The sequence below is a fragment of the Phragmites australis genome, chromosome 15, assembly GCF_958298935.1.
Source record: "Phragmites australis chromosome 15, lpPhrAust1.1, whole genome shotgun sequence".
NCBI lineage: Eukaryota > Viridiplantae > Streptophyta > Magnoliopsida > Poales > Poaceae > Phragmites > Phragmites australis.
Window position 1 is genome coordinate 23,198,978 of NC_084935.1, and position 15,689 is coordinate 23,214,666.

General features: G+C 44.4%; 1 protein-coding gene and 1 pseudogene across 1 annotated transcript; both read left to right on the plus strand.

Annotated features, from left to right (window-relative positions):
- The first annotated feature begins 5,295 nt into the window (after positions 1–5,295).
- On the plus strand, positions 5,296–8,449 carry LOC133892221 (ribonuclease III domain-containing protein RNC1, chloroplastic-like; annotated as a pseudogene).
- Positions 8,450–12,911: 4,462 nt separating this feature from the next.
- On the plus strand, positions 12,912–15,310 carry LOC133893303 (protein SLOW WALKER 1-like). Its single transcript, XM_062334300.1, has one exon. It carries the CDS (start codon positions 12,972–12,974, stop codon positions 14,577–14,579), a length of 1,608 nt encoding a protein of 535 aa, XP_062190284.1. The 5' UTR covers positions 12,912–12,971; the 3' UTR covers positions 14,580–15,310.
- The last annotated feature ends 379 nt before the right edge of the window (positions 15,311–15,689 follow it).

A 15,689-nucleotide genomic window follows, 5' to 3' on the forward strand; every position in this document is an offset into this window, starting at 1 on the left:
AATTGTTATTGCAGTTTAGTAGTGCTGACTGCATTGATGTGGTTGTGGACGATGGTCCTGTTTGGTGCCTGACTAGGATATATGGGGAACCCGAGTGGGATCGCAAGTATCGTACTTGGGAGAGAATGAGGATGCTGCATGGCTCTCTGGATATGCCATGGTTAATAGTTAGCGACTTCAATGAAATCTTGTATGGTCATGAGAAGGAACGTGGTGCACCTCGCCCATCAAGATATATGCGAGCATTTCGTGATGCATTACAGGATTGTGCTTTGGAGGACATGGGTGCAATTGACGATCCTTTCACTTGGAGTAGGGGAAGGACGCGTGAGGGTCTGGACAGATGGGTGTGTCATAAATCATGGCATGATTTGTTTATACATGCTGTGGTTATTAATGGGGAGATGACCAAATCCGATCGCCGGCCGGTAATAGTGGATTATGAATTTTATGCCGGTGTGCATTAGGAATTGAAAGGAGGAGTTAAGAGATTTGAAGCTGACTGGTTAAAGGAAGAAACAGTTGAGCAAATTGTTCGTTCCGCTTGGAATCGGGCAATCGCCTCGGGAGAAGCTCTGCGAGTCATGCAAAAGCTAAGCAGGGTCCATGCAGATCTTCACACATGGGACAAGAATGTGCTCAAAGGACCACGCAAAAGACTATATAGTGTTAAAGCTGAATTAGAAGATCTACGCTGTGGTCCGATGACAGACGCAAGTTTTGCTCACTAGAAGGAGGTTCAGGTCCTTATTGAGAATCTGTTAGAGCAGGAAGAGCTCTACTGGCTACAGCGTGGATGAGTCAATTGGCTCCGGCATGGAGATCGAAACACGAGTTACTTTCAAAATTTTGCCTCAGCTAGAAAGAAGAAGAATACCATTAAGTTCCTGGTGAATGACAATGGGAATCGTGTTGAAGGCAATGATCAGCTTGGGGTGTTGATCAAATCTTACTTCTCTGGATTTTTTAATGTAGAGGTCCAAGATCCAGGTGATGAAGTGATTGACAAGGTAAAAAGGAAAGTCACTGGGACAATGAATGATGGTTTGTTAGTGGCATTTACTAGAGAAGATGTTAAAGAGTCCCTCTCCCAAATTGGGGACCTAAAAGCCCCGGGATCAGATGGTCTACATGCAGTGTTCTACAAACGTTTTTGGGATATGATTGGAGATGATATTGTAGAGGAAGTTCTGGCTGCTATCAACTCTCGGAGCATTCTAGATGGCTAGTATAGTACAACTATAGTGCTCATTCCAAAAATTGACTCACTAGATAAGGTAACCCAATTTCGTCCTATCAGTCTTTGTAATGTAATCTACAAGATCATATCAAAGATGTTGGCAAATTGTCTTAAGGTGATTCTTTCGGATATCATAAGAGAGACGCAAAGTGACTTTATTCCGGGAATGCTGATAATAGATAATGTGTTGATTGCGTATGAATGCATACATGCAATTAAGAAGAAGATGGGAAAGCAAGGTCTCTGTGCGGTGAAACTAGATATGCACAAGGCCTATGATCAGATTGAGTGGTGTTTTGTAAGGAAAATTATGCTGGCACTCGGTTTTGCAGAACAATGGATTGATTTGGTTATGGCATGTGTCACATCTGTCAAATATTCCATAAGATTTAACTCTATTGAGACGGATGTTTTTTGGCCAACTAGAGGCCTACGTCAAGGAGATCCACTATCTCCCTACCTCTTCCTCTTATGTGCAGAGGGCCTCTCGAGCTTATTAAACTATGAGGAGGAGGTGGGCAATTTGGTGGGCGTAAAAGTTTGTAGAGATGCCCCACTGGTCTCCCATTTGCTATTTGTTGATGATTCTTTGATTTTGATGAAAGCAAATGGGAAGAATGCTAGGACCTTGAAGTGTATTCTTGATTAGTATTGTGCAAGCTCGGGCCAACAGGTGAGTGTTGCTAAATCTAGTATATACTTCAGTCCTAATACTATGGTGGATACCAGGATGGAAGTGTGTTCTGAACTTAACATTATGACGGAGTCCTTAAATGATAAATATCTAGGCCTCCCACCTATGGTTGGAGCCGACATGAGTGATTGCTTCCAGTTCTTAGTGGACAGAGTGGTTAAAAGAGTTGAGGGGTGGAAGGAGAAAATGTTATCTCTAGGAGGAAAGGAGGTTTTATTGAAGGCGGTTGCTCAAGCAACACCAGCTTACGCAATGTCGGTATTCAAGATTCCGAAAAACATTTGCAAAGGAATTTCTGATGCCATCTCGGGTTTCTGGTGGGGTGATGATGAGGACCACAAAAAAATGCATTGGATGGCTTGGTGGAGATTGTGTATACCAAGGCAAAGAGGTGGATTGGGGTTTCGAGACCTCCATTGTTTCAATTTGGCTATGCTTGCCAAGCAGTGCTGGAGATTGATGGAAAACCCATAATCATTATGTGCCCAGGTGCTCCGTTCCAAGTATTACCCAGATGGTAGAATCCTGAATGCTAAATTGAAAAGTGGTTTGAGCTTTACTTGGCAAAGCATCTTAGCAGGAATTGAAACGTTTAAAGAAGGGAATATCTGGCGCGTTGGCGATGGAACCTAGATAAATATATGGTCTGATTCGTGGATTCTTGTAAGCAAAACAAGGGAAGTCCTAACACCGTGAAGGGGAGTTCTCCTGAGCATGGTGAATGTATTAATTGGTCCCATCTCTGGAGATTGGTCTAATTAGAGATGTTTTTTCACCACTGGATGTGGAGCGAATACTATCTATCCCAATAGCAAGACATGGTATGGAGGATTTTGTTGCTTGGCAACATACAAAATCCGGTCTCTTTACTATCCGACCGGCATACCATGTAGCCTGGGATCATAAGTTCAGAACAAGCAGGAGGGAAGACCATCCAGGAAGTTCAGGTTTCACACCGGTTTGGGACAAGCTTTGGAAAATGAGGGTGCCAACAAAGATTAAGATCTTTGGATAGAGAGTTTTACTCGGGCTTGTGCCATGCATGGGAGTGCTTGCTAATCGTCACGTCCCGTGTTTTGGCCAATGCCCCTTGTGCCGAGATGGATGTGAAGACATTAGGCACCTTCTATTTATGTGTAAGCATGCTACTGCAATCTGGGAAGAGTTGGGAGTACTAGAACTCATCGAGTAGGCCCGAGATATGGACCGTGTGGGTTCTGCTGCACTGGAACACATATGTGACACCCGGCGTGCAACACCGCTTCTTGATAAGGTTGGAGTTCAGGAGCTGATCCTTGTGGCCATCTAGTACATCTGGTGAGAGCGGAGATAGGTGGTCCATGGAGAGCAAATTCAATCACCACAGTGGACGGTGATGGCTATCTGTATCTTGACAACAAACTACTGGCAGGCTATGTAAAAATCGACAACAAAAAAAGAAAATGCATGGTCTAAACCACCATCTGGCTGGATCAAATTGAACACGGATGCTGACTTTGATGCAAAGAGTTTCTCAGGGGGAACTGGAGCTTTAATAAGAGACGATCATGGAACCTTCATTGCAGCATCAAACCGAAAGATCAGGCATATCTATGATGTGGCGACTGCAGAGGCTCTGGCACTACGGGATGGTTTGTCCAGTCAGATTGTTTGGAGGTGATTAATACTATGCAGGCGAGTGGTTTCTCGGCCACTGCTGCTGCACCAATATATGAAGATTGCTATATTACAGCGGGATGTTTTGATAGGATTTCTTTTGAATTCTGCCCTAGGGAAGGGAATATGGCAGCTCACGAATTAGCTAAATGTTGTGGTGTGTCCCAGCAGAATGTGTGGCTTGCGGAACCACCGAACTTTTTTATTCCTGTTTTGGTAAACGATGTAACTATCATTTAAAGATAATAAAGCTTGCAATAAAGGCCTTCCCTAAAAAAAACAATATGTGGCTCGCATTACAATCGATCCTTCACTACATGTAATTGCTCACGATAAGCTTGATTTTCCTTGAAGAGAACAGCTGCAAACATTGTGGTGCTGGCTGTACTATGCTCTCTTCGCAATAACAGAACGACAATAGTAAGATGTGAAGTACGATCATTCGGCCATCTCAAATGGATACGAATTGTATTACTTGTAACAGGAATCTACACTGACATAACAAATGAACTACAAATTGCAAGAGACGGTAAGATACCCACCAAGGTGGGGCTATTTCGTTGCGGTTGAAGAATTGATGCAGTGCAAGGATGCGACAACGCAACTTAGAGCATAGAGCAACTCGTACTACTGAAGAATGGTGTCTGTTCCTCCTGTTATGATCAAGCTCTTTTATTTGGTTATAACATAATGATCGTATTACAACGACGAGTTATAGGCTGCAATGTGGTTGAACGCATACCTCAAGTGCAAATGAAAGTCGTTTTGTGTGCAATGTGGTTGAACGCATACCTCAAGTGCAAATGAAAGTCGTTTTGTGTTTCACCGATGCATCCCAATCCTATATTTCGATGGTCCATGGGCAAATTTGAGTTTTGTGCTTTGTTTGGTAGTATTTGTTTGCTTTGTGTACAATGAGTTTGATGGCTTCATCGTTGTGCCGTAATGGAATGGAGAAAGGCTGGATTGGTATATATTGCCGTTTTTGTTCTCTATGCTATGTGTTTTAGACGGAATGAGAACATATCATGGTTCCTTGTATTAAAAGTAACTGACACACTTTTGTACAATTTCCATGTGAAATTTATGATGCTCAGTACGATAAGAAACCAGAAAATCCATATCCAACTCCAGCCAGCTGAAGCAAACAAGAACTACAAATGGTTTGGCAACCAAACAAAAAAAAAAGTACAAATCCAGAGCAAAAGCACCAATATCCATTTTTACAAACGAAAAACATATGTTCCCAGCCCAACTAATGATAAAACAATAACAAAAAATAGGGAAAGTATGCTCCTGCCATCTATAGCAAAACACACACCCAGAACTTACATCAACCTGTGCAAGTTATGAACATAAAACCAACAAAAAGGACACTTGCACAACATTTAACATACAACGGATGCAAATAATCTTGTTCTTCTTCAGCTTCAAGCAGGTGCTGGTCCCATCACGTCCACCGTTGCTGCAGCCATAGACTGGATAGCTATTTGAAGAAACTTCTTAGTACTTGCGACAATCACCTTCCGTAGATCCTCCTTGCCGAGACCTGGCCAATAACGAGTAAACGAACAAGCTTTACATATTATTTCTCCAAGGATCCTGGTCACATTACTTCAGAACACGATTAGGAATATGTCAAAATCTGTAGTAGCACAGAGGAACAAAATCATGGAATTTAGAGGCAAGATGACGGCAGGGGTGGATGGCAGCGGTCCGCGGCCGGCGCCAGAGCGACAATGGCTCCACTGGCCACGCGATTAGAGACGAACCGTGGATGGACTGGAAGGCAATGACAACTGACAACGGCGGCCGCTCCATGACCAGGGTATCAGGTGCAGATTGCAGGGACGATGAGGCAATGACGACAAGGAAATGGCCAAACAGGAATGTGGAGCAGACGACCGGGGCAATAGTAAGTTTGTCCTAAAATAACCCCCAGTTAATCAACGGCTGTTAGTTTTTTAATTGTGGTACCCCTAGGTTCCTTCCAAGCATCATAACACAGCTCTTAAAACAAACTCTACTTTGAGCTCTCCAAATGACCCAGCACTTAGATGATAGTCCAAGCATGTAGCAACTATCTCCATCACAGAAATGTGTCTTAATCTAATGGCAGAATTTATGAATGTTACTTGGGTGTGTGGAAGCTCCAATTAATTATTCTACATACTGATTTAATATAACACATGCAAACATAAAATATATTAAAAAACTCGACCCTAGGGAGAAGACGACCTAGGTGGGCAGCCTCTCAACTGAAGGCTCTATCCACTGTGCTATTGCTCGGTTCGCAAATATAATATTAGTTAATGTTTCTCTTAAATCTCTACTATTTAAAAAGCACGTAGTGCTTCCTTCCCACGGTCTGCCTCTCCACGCCCTACCACATCCTGACAAGTGGGCCCTCCCCAATCCCTATCCTGTGCCCTTGCTCCCAGACCTAGCAGTTGCCATCTCCCTGGCCTCCTCCCGCCGTTGGCTCAGATCCCCCCCTCACTGCTGCGCTCCATGCTTGATCTCCTCATGTTGCCTCCAGATCCCCCCTCGCCGCTCCGCTCCGCACTCGCCCCTCATCTCCTCCCTCCTCGCCCCGACCTCCTCGTGCTCTGTGCCTCCAAATCCCCCCTCGCCGCTCTACGCTTCGCTCCCGCAACACACTATGCCTGCTCGCCACCAACCTCCTCGCGCTCCATGCCTCCAGACCCCCCCTGGCTGCTCTGCTCTCACCTCTCGCCCCTCATCTCCTCCCTTTGCTACGCGCTCGCCTCCACCACCACGGCCTTCGCACTCATCACCGTCGGCGAGATCTCCCGCACGCTCCTCTGGGAGCTCATCGACGCACTCTCCCCACCTCGCGCTGCTGTGTCCAAGTCTGCATCCTCACTGTCGCGGCCGACCACACCCTTCGCTGCTGCTGACCTCCCCTCCAGAGCCAGCGAACAGTCTGAGCTACCCCCTCTGGGAGCTCGCACAATGTAAGAAGGTTGTCTCCCCCAAGAAGAAGCACCTGCTGTGATGCTTCATCCTCAAGCCACCACTCGATAATGAGCGCCTCACCCGGCGGTTCCTTGGCAGCCCGCAGCTGTCAATGAAGGTGCTCCCACTGCTCTCCTCCTACCTCCCCTCCGTGCCGCTCTCCGTCGCTGACATGACCTGGATGGACGAGTACCTTCTCGAAGCCAAGTAGGCGCTCGGGTACCCGCTTGCACCCTCGGAGACGCTTTCGGGGAAGGGGACGACTGCCCTACGCGTCACTTCGATGTGCTGCTCTACCTCACGTTCCAGCACCTGGACCCCTCCTGTGAGCGCACGCAGATGTGACATGTCCGTAACGGCCACTCTAGGCTCTTGTTCCTGGGCCAGTACGTGCTAGAGCTCGCCTTTTGCGAGTTCTTCTTGTAGGGGTACCCCAGGGAGTCACATGGGCCGATGAGGGAGCGGGTGTTTGCTTGTATTGGGAAGAAGGTGCTTCCCAAATGGATCAAGGCGGTCAGTCTGCACAATTTGGTGTTTCCTTACAATGATTTGGATAAAATGATACGCAAGGACTGGGAGCCGCCATCCAAGTGAGTGTTTATGTTCTTATCCATTTACTGAAAGTGTGCGTTCCTTTCTTATGCTGGAAATGTGCAATTAGAAGTGTAGAGATGGAACCTTGTTTCTGATGATAAATTAGGATAATTTGAGTAGTTAGTGGTCAGTGTGTGCAAAATGAAGCAACCACATCTTGCCTAAATATTTTCATTGCAATTAACAGGACACAACAGGGTTAGGTTATTAGATATCCTGACTGCTTTATGTCAACGGTGACATAGGGCTTGTTAACCTTGTTGGCACATTGGTAATCGACTTTTTAAATATATTTGTTAGCTTTAAGCATGATAATATTAATAGGAGACATGAAAAGGATCCGATCTTTTTTCTTTGTGTCACTGTATCATCCAATGTTATATATTGAATGTTCTGTAGCCTTTGTTGCCAATTTGTCTCTATGTATGTCTAAATGTTATATTAACTCATAGTTACAATATTCCATCCCTTTATGTTGTATTCCTCTATACCCCTTTTGATGTGTTGATCCGTTGTGGGAAACTTAGTAGCATGAGAATATGGAGCACATAACTGTATCTTCACACCTTCATGCTGCTACCGTGTGTTGTGGAGGACATTCTTTCCTAATTTCTTATTTCTTACAGCAATGTGTGTTGTTAGATGGTGTACATATCTGGTAAACTTTTAGTAAAATTTCTATATGCGTCTCAGAGCTATATTTTGGGCATTGTTTGGAGCTATATATTTGTGCTTTCGAATGCCTGAAGTGTATCGAGTCTTGTTTGAGGCATTTGGGATGGACCTTGACGATGACAACTGTCTGCCAAAATTGTGAAGCCAACTAGAGGATGTTGATTATGTTTAAGTGGAATTTGAAAAGAGGCAACTCACATGGCAGGATGTTGCTACCTACAGGGTAATGGCTCTTACTATTATTTGCCCTATATCTTCAATCTTTGCTTCTTTCTTATCTTGTTACATCTCATACAGCCACCTCCAGATGCTCTTTTCGCTCATCCTAGGGCTTTTCCGAGCTTGTGGGCCACCAGGCATGCATCGTTTCAGAGAAAATATTTGGGATTTTGACAATAAACCCAAGGTCATGGACACCCTAGGATATCCCTTGCCCATGAATGATAGAATTCCAGAAATTACAGAAGCAAGGAATATAGAGCTTGGACTTGGTCTTCAGGTAATTTGACATCCCCAGACCATTTTTCTTCCCTTCTGTTATTCCTTTCAAAAGTTTGTTTGACTATCTGCAAATCATGTTTTAGGCATATTACATGCTCACAGCCTTTTGAAATTATGTTTCCTATAGCAACTTTCATCTCTACCACTTAAAAAGAACTTAGTGCATCCTATTTCTGTTGATTGCCTCTATTAATGTAAGCAATAGCTTTTGCATATGCTTGATGTCATCTTGTGTAATTTTTGTTTTCGTTGCAACGCACAAGCACTCAACTAGTGATATCTAGGGGCCGTTTGGTAGCGCTCTGGGAACTGATTCAGCCCCAGAATCGGCGGAAGCGCTACCAAACGCTCTGTCGTAGAATCGATTCCGCGCTAGAATCAGAGAGAATCACTTCCACATTTTGTACTGCGAAGTGGGAGTTGAAAAATCTAGTTTCCACAGATTCCCGACTGATTCTCCTCAATTTCAACACAATCTTCTCTGAGGAATCACTTCCACCACTAGTATACCAAACGATTTCACAAACAGAATCACTTTCACCACAGAATTTACTTCTACCATAGAATCACTTCCACCACAGAATCAGGAGGTTGGAGAGCTCTACCAAATGGCCCCCTAATTTAAACTGGAGGGAGGACTTTATGGTCTGTCGTGTGACCTAGTGTAATTGACAGCACACTTTCCCTGCTATCTTATTTTAGAATTGCTTAACGCTAAGTGTTTTATAAAGGCCTGTTTGGTAGAGCTCTCCCTGATTCAAATTCTCTGCGGAGAGTGATTTTTTTTAGGGAAGTGATTCTGTGGCTGAAAGTGATTTTCTAGCGAATAAACTATATGAAGGAAGTGATTATGTGCGAGAAGTGAATCAGTGAAAGCTGTTTTTTCAGCTCCTTAGCTTCTAATTTATTTCAAAGAATCACTCCCACGTATTCCACTCAGAGAGCTAAAAGTTGAAAGCTGCTGTTTGACAGAACTCCCTCTAATTTCAACCGAAAAGCTACTCTGAAAGTTCTACCAAACAAACTCTAAATAATCTTTTACTAGCAGTAGAATGGATCATTCACTATTTGTAACTGCTTAGGACAAGCTTGGTTTTCCTTGAAAAGAATGGCTACCATTCTGGTGCTAGTTGTACTATACTCTGTTCACAATAAAAGAACGACATAAATAAGAGTGAAGAAAGAATCATTCCGTCCTATCAAAAAATAAAGAATTTACCTAACCCTTTACCAGGGAGGTTTTTTTAAAGATAATACTAGAAACAAATTGTATTACTTCTAACAGCAATCTACGCTGACATAAAAGTGAAGTATATATTGCAAGAGATAATATACCTAGCAAGGTGGAGCTGTTTCCCTGCCGGTTGAAGAATTACTGAAGTGGAAGGATGAAAAATAGCAGCTTAGGGCGTGGAGCACCTCGTGCAGTTGAAGGACCAGGTTGCTATGGCAGGACAAATTGTCCTAGTATGAATAAACTCTTTAATATGGCTATAACATATTGGTTACAGCTATGGACTGCGATATGATTGAACACATACCTCAAGTGCAAACATGAGCCATGTTGTGCTTCCAAGGTGCATGTGCATCCAGGTCCGGTTCTAATATTTCGGTAGCCCGGGACGAGATTAAAAATGGAGTCTCATTATTAAATATAAATCGCTCAGATCTAATTTTTTCAGTTTGCTTTTAGACTGATATACACAGTATACATATACATATATGATCTTTGAATTTTGGGGGTCCAGAGCGGTCGCACCGCTCGACCCCCACTCCGGACCGGCCCTGTGTGCATCTCAATCCTACGGGAAACTTTGAGATTTGAGTTGCATGCTTCATTTGGTGGTATGTCTTTGCTTTGCGTGTTGTGAGCTTGAGGGCTTCATCATTGTGTCATAACAGAATGGAGAAACGCAGCCTAGGTATATATATGGTCGTGGTTGTTCTCTATGGGATACCTTTTAGACGAAAGGACCACACCATGGTTATTTGTATTAAAAGTAAACAGGCACCCTTTTATGCAGTTTCCATGTGAGATTTAATGATTTATGTTGCTCAGTATTACAAGAAACCATAAAACCCAACTCCAGCCAGCTGAAGCAAAATTTATCCATTTTGAATGATCTTTTCAGTCAGGACATGCATTTAGTTACAAGATAAGATTTTTATTTTATGGCCATTTTCAATCTTATACGTAGTTTTGCACTTGATGTCTTCTATTATTGAACTTAATACCGTGATGCCATCTTCACCAGGAAGCATGTTGTAGTGGAGGAAGTTGGTGCCATCGAGTGCAAGAACACAACCAAGAAGTGTAGCGTTTGACACTAGATAGCATAACTGGTACAACGATGTTGCTAGGCTCTGCATTATCTTCCCCCGAAAAATTACTAAGCTACTACTCAGGACTCAGGAAGTAACTAGGAGGGACCTGAACTCGCTAGATATTAGCAGGTCGAATTTCAAGCCGACGCAATCACTGGTAGTATGATGGATGTGAAGGAGATAGATGACAGTATTGTTCCATGCAGCCACAACAAACTGGATGTGTCTCCGAGATAGAAGCTAATCCTTTGTCAACCAAACAAGAACTATAAATGGTTTGGAGGTCAATTATATTTTGATGCAAATTATTTGGCAATCTTCTCCTTCCAGAGGTTCTCCACCTTCTTCAGATGAACGGAATGGACACAACTTTGAGTGGGCAAGATTTAGGCCTCCCAAATAAGACATAAGCCCCTAATTGTTAACAAGGAAAGGGCCCACATGTCATATTTGAAGGCTGCGTCACCCCGCTAGCTCCAGAGTCCAGTCACAAAAAATCGCAAAAAGAAACGGACTGACTAGGTAATAATCAGCTATTTTTCTTTTGGAATGCAGTCCCTTTTTTTGCCAATAAATGTAATCCCGCCATGGCAATTTGATTGGATTGCATTCAGTTTTCTTTAAAATACAAAAAAATCAACTAAATTTGCACACTAAAAATTAGAGAACTGAATTAGATATGTAAAAATTAGAGAACATAGGACACAAATATATTAAAAAGAACAACACAATCAGCTACATTGGCACTCCTATTGTCTCGGATAACAAATTTCAGCACTGAAAAATGTAGGAATTTAAAGGAACGCCTGCATCTCAGCAGAAAATGTTTGCACTATTAGTTCTATACCAATGACTATATCACATTGTTTGCATAAGTACATAAGAAATTCATCAAACAAATTCTGAAATGACTAAGTACATGAACACGTTTCAATATGATAGTAAGTATTACCTGTTGCAAGAAAAAAAAAACTTGAAGTTGCAGAAACGATGAACCAAAAAATTAACAAAGAAAATTAGTATAATGTTTGGAATTCCATAATCTCTTTGCAAAAGAAAAGTGCTAGTGAAGTACCTAAATAGCGCAATCTCTTGCACTGAGAATCATCCTACTATTAAATTTAAGTAAGAAAACTACACTTTAATACGGGAGATTACACAGAAGGGTGACTACCATGTGATTTTGGAGGCGGATGAGCATGTCTCCTAAACTCTGTTGTTCTGTCGTTTGCCCACCATCTCTCTAGCCACCTCAATGGTAGCCACAAGATCGAGCTACTCGCCAGACAAATCGACATCCTCGTCTCCAAGTCGATCCCTCCCCGCTAAAATCGAGCTCTTTCGCACACGAAATCGAGATCCTCCAGCCCAAATCGAGATCCTTGCCTCGGACCAAACATATGTTGGAGAAGAAGAGAATGGGAAAGACAACAAGGGAACCAAACAGATGAACGGAAGCTCGCTCGCTAGGGAGCCGAGCCGAGCCAAGACAGGAAAACAGCGGTCGCTCTTGCTCACAAGGCAGTGGCGGAGCAGCGGGGTCCACTTCACGGTTGAGGGCCCGTTTGATTAGGTTTTTCCTTCTGATTTTTTAGCTAAGTAGTTTAAATAAATGGATGATTGGAAAGTGAATTTTGGAAAAAATCAGACTTATGAGAAAATAAACTAAAAACTAAGAAATTAGCTGAGAGTAGTTGTTCTGAGAAATAATATATTAAAAAGTTAAAAATTTATTGTAAAACTAACAGCTAAAATAAAAACAATTTTTTTAAAATTAAAAACATAATTTTTTTAAAAAATAAAAATAGAAATCTAAAACCCTAATTCCACCGGTCGGTGAAAGGAGGAGCGAGGAGGTGGGCGTGGAACGGACCGCCACCATCACTAGGGTTGGCACTGGAGGTAGACTGCAGAATGTGAGGTCTTTCCAAGCCACATTCATAAAAAATATTTATGGAAAATTTATTGTTTAGTAAATAAAGAATCTTATTGTAAAAAAATATAATTTTATTATAGATAAATGTCACTTATGAAACGTATATTTTTCAAATTGCTAAAAAATGAGGCAAATAAAAGATGCCCAGGACGCAGAAGAATTAGGCCGACAAGAGAAGTGGCCCACGACGTTCCCAGCCCAAGGTATGCACGAATCCTACAGCTAATCCAGCGGCCAAAATTTGACTGAAATCACAACATACGAGATGAGACGGGGGTCAAAATTCTCCCCTCGTTCCTTATTTCCTTCCTGGCCCATCACCAAACCCATAAACCCTCCCCCCGCTAGGGTTTGAGCCGCCGCCGCCCGCCATGGCCGCTGATACCTCGAAGCCCTTCTTCCCGGCGGCGCCGCACCCTGCGCTTCTCCCGTCCCGCGGCGCCGCATCCCGCGCTTCCCCGGAGGCCTCCTACTGGCGCGCCTTCCGCTCCTCCGAGCTCGTCTCCGGCGCCGAGTTCCCCGTCACCGACCTCAGCTTCGCCCCAGCCACCGGCCGAGCCACCCCGACCCTCGCCGCCGCGTGGTCCACCTCCGTGCACCTCTTCTCTGGCGAACCCCTCGAGCCGCTCCCTAAGATCTCCGTCGCCGGCGACCTCGCCTTCTCCCCTTCCTTCCGCTCCGACGGTGCCCTCCTCGCCGCCGGCGACAAGAAGGGCGTCGTCCGCGTCTTCCGCGCCGACAAACCCACGGCGGGGCCCCTCCGCACGCTCCGCGCCCACGCCGCCGAGACCCGCGTCGTCCGGTACCCGGTCTTCGGCGGCGACAAGCTCCACCTCCTCACTGCCGGCGACGACGCGCTCCTCGCCTACTGGGACGTGCCCTCGGAGACGCCCGTCTTTACCGTCCCCACCGCGCACCGGGACTACATCCGCGGCGGCGCCGCATCCCCTGCCGACTGCAACCTCTTTGCCACTGGCTCCTACGACCGCAGCGTCAAATTGTGGGATGCCCGCACGGGAAACACCGGCCCGTCTTTGTCTTTCTCCCACGGGGAAGTGGTGGAGAGCGTGCTGTTCCTGCCGTCGGGTGGGCTGCTGGCCACCGCTGGAGGGAATGTGGTCAAGATTTGGGATGTCATTGGCGGCGGACGGCTCGTGCACTTGGTGGAGAGCCACGTCAAGACAGTGATGGCGCTTGCGCTTGGGAAGCTTTGCAACACCGGGGAAGTCCGTCTGGTTAGTGCGGGGATTGATGGTTATGTGAAGAGCTTTGATTTTGGGAAGCTTAAGATCACACACTCGATGCGGCATCCTCAGCCACTGCTGTCTGTGGCATGCTCACCCTGTGGTTCGGTTCTGGTGGCTGGGTCTTCGAAGGGGAAGATTTATATGGGCAAGAGGAAGAAGGTGGCGGTGGATGACGAGGAAGGGAGGAAGGGTGTCAGTGGTGAGATCGATTGGGTATCGCCTGAGCCGGAGAAGCCAGTGTTGAGGCCAAATTACTTTAGGTACTTCCTTCGCGGACAGAATGAGAAGGCCAAGGATGGAGACTTTGTGATTGAGAAGCCCAAGAAGGTGAAGTTCGCGGAGCATGATAAGTTACTGAGAAAGTTCAGGCACAAGGATGCTCTTGTTTCGGCTCTGGTTAAGAACAATGCGAGGAGCGTTGTGGCTGTGATGGAGGAGCTGGTTGCGAGGAGAAAGCTTGTGAGGTGCATTGGGAATTTGGGAACAGAGGAACTTGGGCTTCTGCTGGAGTTCCTTCGCCGGAATGCAACTTTGCCAAGGTATGCAAGGTTCTTGCTTGGGGTGGCAAACAAGGTGGTGGAGATGCGTGAGGAGGATATCCGATCGGATGAGAAGCTGAGGGTACACATTAGGAATCTTAAGAGAATGGTTGCAGAGGAGATTCAGATACAGCACACGTTGCAGGGAATTCAAGGGATGATCTCACCCATGCTGGCACTTGCCAGTAGATGAACAGGTGCTTTTCTTTGAAGGGAATTTTTGTTATCTGTTAGTTTACATGATGGCTTCCATACACAATGATGTATGTTATTTTGGAAAATCATGTTTGTTGGTGAAGTTTGCCTCTCTGGTGCCCCTAAAATTCTTATCAACATTTTTCCAGTTGTGCTCATTTTGATGGTATTAATTGATATTCAAGTGTTGCAAACATGCAAATGTCACAACTTCTGTCACCATTGGATAATTCTGCATCTATAAGTAATCGGATATCAATTGTTCTGTTTGTGCTGAATTAGTTTCAAATTATACGGGGTGCTGAGCACATTGAGCTAAATTTGTCACTTCACATTGAGGAAATAGCTTGTTTGGTGGTTCAGACTTCAAGACCGAAGCTCTTTGCTGATCTCACCAGTTCTTCCGTTCCAGCCATCGAGGCATTCTACACTTCCACGTTGCAGAATACCTTACAATTCACAGTTCATTGTATGTTATTTTTGCACTACTAGCTAACGGAAATACAAACTCTGCACGAGATAACTATGGCTACTGCTTGCGTCAATGGATCTAGGGAGTGATTCTGTATTGAAGGGCTGGTTTTTCTCTGCAGAAATTCAATCATATCCTGTGCCTCCCTCGGGTTGACAGACAGACTCCACGCTAGGCTGAAAGTTTTATTCATTGTGGCAATGATATTGTCAAGTATTAAAGACACATTCTGTTGTTGAAGTTTTTATTTCTGCTTACCTACATTCGTGCCTGTTAGCTTATTGGGATACTCTCTTTTGCCCTAAAGCTCTTATCAGATAATTTTCAATTGTGCTCATATTGATGGTATGTGGTATTGCTATTTGAATGTCGGAAGATTGGTCCTTGTGCTTCTGGTCACAATTTCTTCTACATATGTATAATTCTGCTTTTATACATAATCGGACCTTACCAGCAGGCTTCACTTCATGCGATATTTTTGCTCAACTGTTCTGTATGTGCTTTATTAATTTCAAATTGTACATGGGCGCTGAGCGCCTTGAGCTAAATTTGTCGCTTCATAAGTTCATGTTGAGGGAATTGCCTGTTTTGGTGCTTCAGAGACTGAAGCTCTTCATAAATTTTACCGGTTCTAAC